The sequence below is a fragment of the Nicotiana tabacum genome, chromosome 14 (assembly GCF_000715075.1).
Source record: "Nicotiana tabacum cultivar K326 chromosome 14, ASM71507v2, whole genome shotgun sequence".
Lineage (NCBI taxonomy): Eukaryota > Viridiplantae > Streptophyta > Magnoliopsida > Solanales > Solanaceae > Nicotiana > Nicotiana tabacum.
Window position 1 is genome coordinate 6,730,906 of NC_134093.1, and position 6,540 is coordinate 6,737,445.

The 6,540-nt window shown below is 41.3% G+C and overlaps 1 protein-coding gene across 1 annotated transcript; it reads left to right on the top strand.

The window, feature by feature from the left end:
- Nucleotides 1-3,851: 3,851 nt before the first annotated feature.
- On the top strand, nucleotides 3,852-6,431 carry LOC107826297 (pentatricopeptide repeat-containing protein At4g14050, mitochondrial). The gene has a single exon (XM_016653260.2). The coding sequence runs from the start codon at nucleotides 4,123-4,125 to the stop codon at nucleotides 5,953-5,955; it is 1,833 nt and encodes a 610-aa protein (XP_016508746.2). The 5' UTR covers nucleotides 3,852-4,122; the 3' UTR covers nucleotides 5,956-6,431.
- The last annotated feature ends 109 nt before the right edge of the window (nucleotides 6,432-6,540 follow it).

Genomic DNA, 6,540 nt, shown 5'->3' on the forward strand with positions numbered 1-6,540 from the left:
CATAGCCTTAAGATGCCCTCTTTGGCATGGCTCCCATAGCCTTTCGCTCCCGTAGTATTAAAACGCCCTCTTGGCATAGCTCACGTAGCATTCCGCTCCTATAGCTTTTAGTTTCCCTCACTACCTTGAAGATGTGTTCGCTTCCAGACCCACGACTTCGCCCATATGCCTCTTGCATAGGTGGGATCCTCCCACACTCAATGTGGAGGATACATCTTAGCGCTGTCGTCCCACTTGGTATTCGGCCAGCACTTGGGATGACATTTGGTGAGTACTATATTCCCAATGGTATTCGGCCAGCACTTGGGATGACCTTTGGTGAGTACTATATTCCCAAAGTCATAGCATCGCCGCATTCCCGAACAAAGCTCTTTGTTTTCCAACTGTCACTTCCTCAGCAAGTAGCCAATGCTCCTGGTAGTACTTCAATACTCGCCCTATAAATAGGCACCCTCTTGGTCCTGCTAGCACGACTTCCCAGTTCGGTGTGCCTCGCACCAGGACACTCACGGTCCCCGATCATTCGACGTACCTCTTTCCAGAATGATGACACCTTATAACTTAGAAATCAGCCCAGTTCCGAAACTTCGCTATACCCTCGAATTCGTTTCCTCACCTTGGCAATGCTCTCAGGCAACCCAAAGGTCTTCTTCCGTAGGAAAGAGACTCAACTTGATGCGTTGCACGCATCCTTGGCAAGATATCCGCTATGATCACGCCCAAGTTTATAGTCCATGGCTCCCACTCTTCGCAATATGGTTGCACAACCTGGAAAACATGGCTTTTGGCCATCCGACTCATCGGCATATCACCTTATTCAGTAGCACCTTAGACTCACGAAAGACAATGGAATCACCCATTTCTTTCGTCGACCATCAGTATCGGGTTCTCGATCTTTGGTAGCATATGAACATCAATCTCTGCTTTGACGTGATCTCTGCACTGACATCCAAAATGCGCTCACCATATCCACCCTTTGCCTTGACATTGTGCCATGGCATAGTATGGCCTTAATCAGCTCTGATACCAAGTGTCACGGGCCCAAATCCTTATATTGGGTAGCGGCACCTGCTCGCCCATACGGCGCCTGCAGTTCCCCTCACTGCAGGCCAGCCTGTTTCCTATCCCAGGATTCCCAAGCACGATCCTGTGCCTGTTGGTGGGATTCGCCCGTAGGCTTGCCCCAACTTGTGCCGCCCGTAAGATGTCTAGACCCTTGGCCCTAGACATGTCATGGCGCTTCATCTTAGGATCACTATCCACGCGTGCCCTGGGGGATTGGCTTAGGACATGTCTTGTCCCTCGCCCAAGACTGAGCATCGCTCCCGCGTTCACAGCCCAATCCTCAAGCTTAACACTCGCCTAGTGCATCTGCGACTAGCTCGTGCTTCGCCCGAGTAAGGCAACCTTTAGCCCTTGGCCGTTGTCATGCACGTCTTTCGTGCCATGCCTATACATTGCCCTCGCGACATGCTTCAATTCCGAATAGTGCAGTGTCGCCCCACAACTGCACCTTTAGGTCAACGGACCCTTGCTTGCATGGTTGAACCCAAGCCATGCTAACAAGTCGACACATGATGCCCCTATGACAGGTGCGTCAAGTATCCAATCGGCACGGAGGTCTCGTTCCAACATTCGGCAGCCCGCAGGGCTGGCCGTCCCACACATCGAGCCTCCAGCGCCACTATGATGCCCAACGCTAGCCCGAAGGCGTTGCGCCGCCCATAGAGTTTTCCTAACTCGTATGGGTACCTTTGACACTCCTTTGAGTCATCTAGGTAGGCCCCTGAGGTTGCCCCCAAGGTAGTTCGTTCTATACGGCTCAGTGGCAGCACGTATGGGGGAGGCAGGTCGGAGCTTTCATCACCTATACCCCCCTTATATATGTTTAAAATTAAAAAGTTCAAGTTGCCCGAGTAGACAGTTCTACGTCAGACCATCAGAAGGACCTTTTCTCACCAGTTCTTGGCCGAAATCACAACTCCAAATTGCGAGTTGTGACATTCCCTCCTTATAAAGAATGCTATAGCATAGGATTACACTCAACTATAAGGAGACAAATACAGTAAAAATTAAATTGAAGTAAAATCATGGTCAAAATGATGCAATCTCACATAATCCATCTTCACCGCCACTTGCGAAACTGCAAAATGAAATAGCTAGTTCATACGAATGATTTAAGTGTTATGCATATTCACTTTGATTTATTGATTCTTAAGATTAATTATATAGTTAGGTATAAACACCTGATACATGTAAGTCTTTATTGTTCATACGACACTTAAATATCTACAATAAAACAATGGTCACAATAGTGTGTTCTATCTCATTTTGAGCTCCAAATTTTCCAAGTACACCCATTGAAGTTGTATTCCTTGAGGATGCAATTTATTGATGGTAAAACCGAAACAAAAACGTTTTCGACACCTCAATTCCAAACTAATTGGAGTCAACTATATAAATATTTTTAATTGTTTATCTATTTGAGCCCATTTCACTAGAATACCAAAATAATTTAATTTGTCTCGTAAAACAAACAAATTACGGGTACTCTAACTAGAAGTTCTATAAACCTCAGATTTATTATACATTGATCCCTTGATCACTTATTATAGTGATGTACATTTGAGACCAAGTACAAAATTTTCTTTTATCTGAACAAATACACACTGAATATGTAAATCTTCACATAACTTAATAATTATGTCTTTCTTTTCCCATTTTGACCTTTTAGTTGAAAGGATTCACATATAAGATGCAAGAACATGGAATGATCAGGCGTTACCTTTTCCCATTAGGATTGAAAGCCAAAATATTTATTGGTCCAAAACAGCTGAAGCATCCTTATCGTTTCCCAAAACCACCTATAAAACCATGAGAACCATTAGATTAGAAATATATCATTTACAGCTTGTTTGGATACATGCTGTAATGGCGTTGAGAACTAACGATATCATTTAAGTAGAAGGTCCAAAAATGCAATGGCGTTTCTGTTTATAATTTATATAAGATTGGTGAAGAAAATGGCATAATAGCTTCCGCCAATTAAACCGTAGGGTTTTTAAAAGCTGAAATTTTAATTTTCTCATTTGAACACTCGAACTCATTTTTTCTTGTAATTAATAAACGCATTTGACCATTGACCATGCGCGCGTGTATATTACACATACACATACGTGTCCATCTAGTCAACAAATGACCAATGGATGTCTTACACGTCAAGGCCGCGAAAATCCTAACCCAACAGATCGGGGTCCCCTCTTTTATTCTATAGACCGACCCCCTCCCCTCATTTTAATCTCTCTCTAACCAAGCCCTCCTTTGTTAAACATGGGTTATCAATGGGCTAACGTTCATTCACCCCCTTTCAAAATCGATCATAATCACTCACCCATTTTTTGTTTTCGTTTATTATATGTTAATCTCGTTCTGGTTGAGTTTCGTTTGGTATGTGCTTTCGATTCTAGTGACGTTATATGATCTGAAGGTTCGTTTGTTTCTTTTCTATTCCATTATTTTCACGGCCTTGAAAAAGAAAAAAATTAGAAATGGAGCTTCTTAAAAAAGGAGGAATAGAGTATTTTAGAAGGAATGAATAAGAAGACACTTAAATACAACCCATTTTGTACCGTTAGACGTTGGGAAGGGGGCTTTCACGCTCCTGTGCGTCGTGTTCCTCATGTGGCCTACTGATAGGACCAATTGATGTCACATGGGCATGGTCAATGATCAAATGTGTTTATTAGTTACCGAAAAAATGAACTGTTCAAATGGAATATTAAAAATTCATGTATCGGCTTTTAAAACCCCACAAGTTTAAATGGCCAGAAAGTCATTCTTCCAAAGAAAATCCTTACTAAATCGATTTTTTCGAGATGTGGGCTTAATGTGGATTAGTTTAAAGTACCGACCTAGACGTTTAGAGTCTCATGCGGCTAACGTCTCAACATGTGAGACATTCGACTTATGCATGCTTACGCCTTGAATTATTCGGCTATTTGTTCTTTATTTACAAAAACAAATGTTCTAATATAGTTTTATATAAATGCTATTTTTATTTTCAGAAATATTTGAAGTTAATAGTAATTCGTTAGTTTCCCTCTCTTAAAACACTGGTTATGAATGCATCACTCTCAATTTCTTCACCAACTTCAACGATGCGCCAGATTCCATTTCCCTACCGATGGCAGAAAATTACATGCTCAAATAGTCAAGATTGGCTTAGACAATTGCTCGCTAAAGCTTTGCAACAATCTCATAGACGTGTATGGCAAATGTGGCCTCTTAGACAACGCCGTCCAACTGTTCGATGAAATGCCACAAAGAGATTTAGCTTCATGGGCCTCTATTTTTACTGCACACAACGAAGCTAACAAACACCAAACGACCCTTTCCCTCTTTTCCAACATGTTTTTGGATGGTCTTTGGCCGGACCATTTCGTTTTTGCTAGTATTGTTAAGGCTTGTGCTAACTTAGGCACTTTGAAAATTGGCAAACAAGTGCATGCTCAGTTCTTGAAATCAGAATTTTCTCATGATGATGTTGTTAAGTCTTCTATGGTTGATATGTATGCAAAATGTGGATTGCCCGATATTGCAAGAACTGTTTTTGACGCTATCTTGGTTAAGAATTTGATTTGTTCAAGTGCAATGATATCGGGGTATGCACGTGTTGGGAGGAAAGATGAAGCTTTTGAGCTACTAGGGAAGTTGCCAGTAAAGAATTTGCAATGTTGGACTGCTCTGCTATCTGGGCTCGTGCAAAATGGGAGCTTGGTTGATGCCATTGATGTATTTCTTGAAGTAAGAAGAGAGGGTATCGATATGAGGGATCCATTTATTCTTTCAAGTATAGTAGGAGCTTGTGCTAGCTTAGCAGCATTACAGCTCGGGAAACAGATTCATCGGTTAGTTTTAGGACTTGGGTATGAATCCAGTTTATTCGTTAGTAATGCCCTTGTGGATATGTATGCAAAATGTAGCGATATCATGGAAGCAAAGAGAATATTTGATAGCATGTTGACAAGGGATGTTGTATCTTGGACCTCAATTATTGTCGGGATGGCACAGCACGGGCAAGCTATTGAGGCGTTATCTTTATACGATGAGATGATCTTTGCTGGCGTTAAGCCAAATAAAGTAACTTTTGTTGGATTAATCTATGCTTGTAGTCATGTTGGATTAGTAAGCAAAGGTCAGAGTCTTTTTAAATCCATGATTGAAGATTATAAGTTAAGTCCTTCTCTGCAGCATTATACTTGCTTATTAGATCTGTTTAGTCGATCTGGTCACCTTGAGGACGCCGAGAACCTTCTTAACACAATGCCATTTCAGCCTGATGAAGCTGTTTGGGCTGCTTTATTGAGTGCTTGTAAGCAACACGGAAATACTGAAATAGGAGTTAGGGTTGCCAATCGCTTACTAATTCTCGGTCCAAAAGATCCTTCAACTTGTATATTGCTGTCAAATACATATGCTGGTGCAGCTTTATGGAACGAGGTATCTAAGTTGAGGAAGCTGCTGGCAAATTTGGAAGTTAGGAAAGAACCTGGTTACAGTTCTATTGATTTGGGAAAAGAAACTACGACATTCTATGCTGGAGAGGCATTGTATCCAATGAAGGATGAGATATTTGCTCTCTTAAAGGAGTTTGATTCTGAGATGAGGAAGAGAGGTTATATTCCTGACACCACGTTCGTTTTGCATGATATGGAGCAGCAAGAGAAGGAAAGGCAGCTTTTTTGGCATAGTGAGAGATTGGCTGTGGCTTATGGACTTCTGAGAACTGTTCCTGGATCAGTAATAAGGGTGGTGAAAAACCTTCGAATTTGTGGTGATTGCCACACAGTTATAAAATTTATATCAAGCATTACAGGTCATAAAATTGTCGTTAGAGATGCAAATAGATTCCATCACTTTGATAAGGGGATATGTTCATGTAATGACTTCTGGTGATTGTGTGTCTTCAACTGTTAAGTATCTATTTTCCTCATACTTGGTAAGGTGCACACTGTTCGACAACCATCTAACCATCCTTGAGAGCTTTCAAGATTCGATATAGCTGTGCTTAACGATCAAACGCTCGTGCTGAGTCTTTTCTTGCTCTCAGGAATTTCGGTGCACGTTCTTCAGACACGATCTTGATTCACTATGAAGAGAAATTCTTTACACTTGGTAGACACAATGGTGATGGTGGTGATCAGGCTTTGTTAAACCCTTATGGTAATACATTGCTTTGAACTTTTCATAATACACCATTTTCCTGTGTTTTCTTTAGCATTGGAGATGGAAAAGAATGGACAAAGGGAAATGTAATTATCACAGATAGCATAGTCTCCTTTATGATCATTTCCTATTCAGTTCTACTACTCTATGTTGTATTTTGCCACAAGAACAGGATTTGTTATAAAGATACCTAACCCTTAGAACTCATTAGAGTTGGAATGCAAATAATAACATGTATTTAAGTGATACATAACGTCAAATCTGAGACCTCTTGTTAAGGATGGAGGATTCAAACCAACATTCGAGATACTCAAC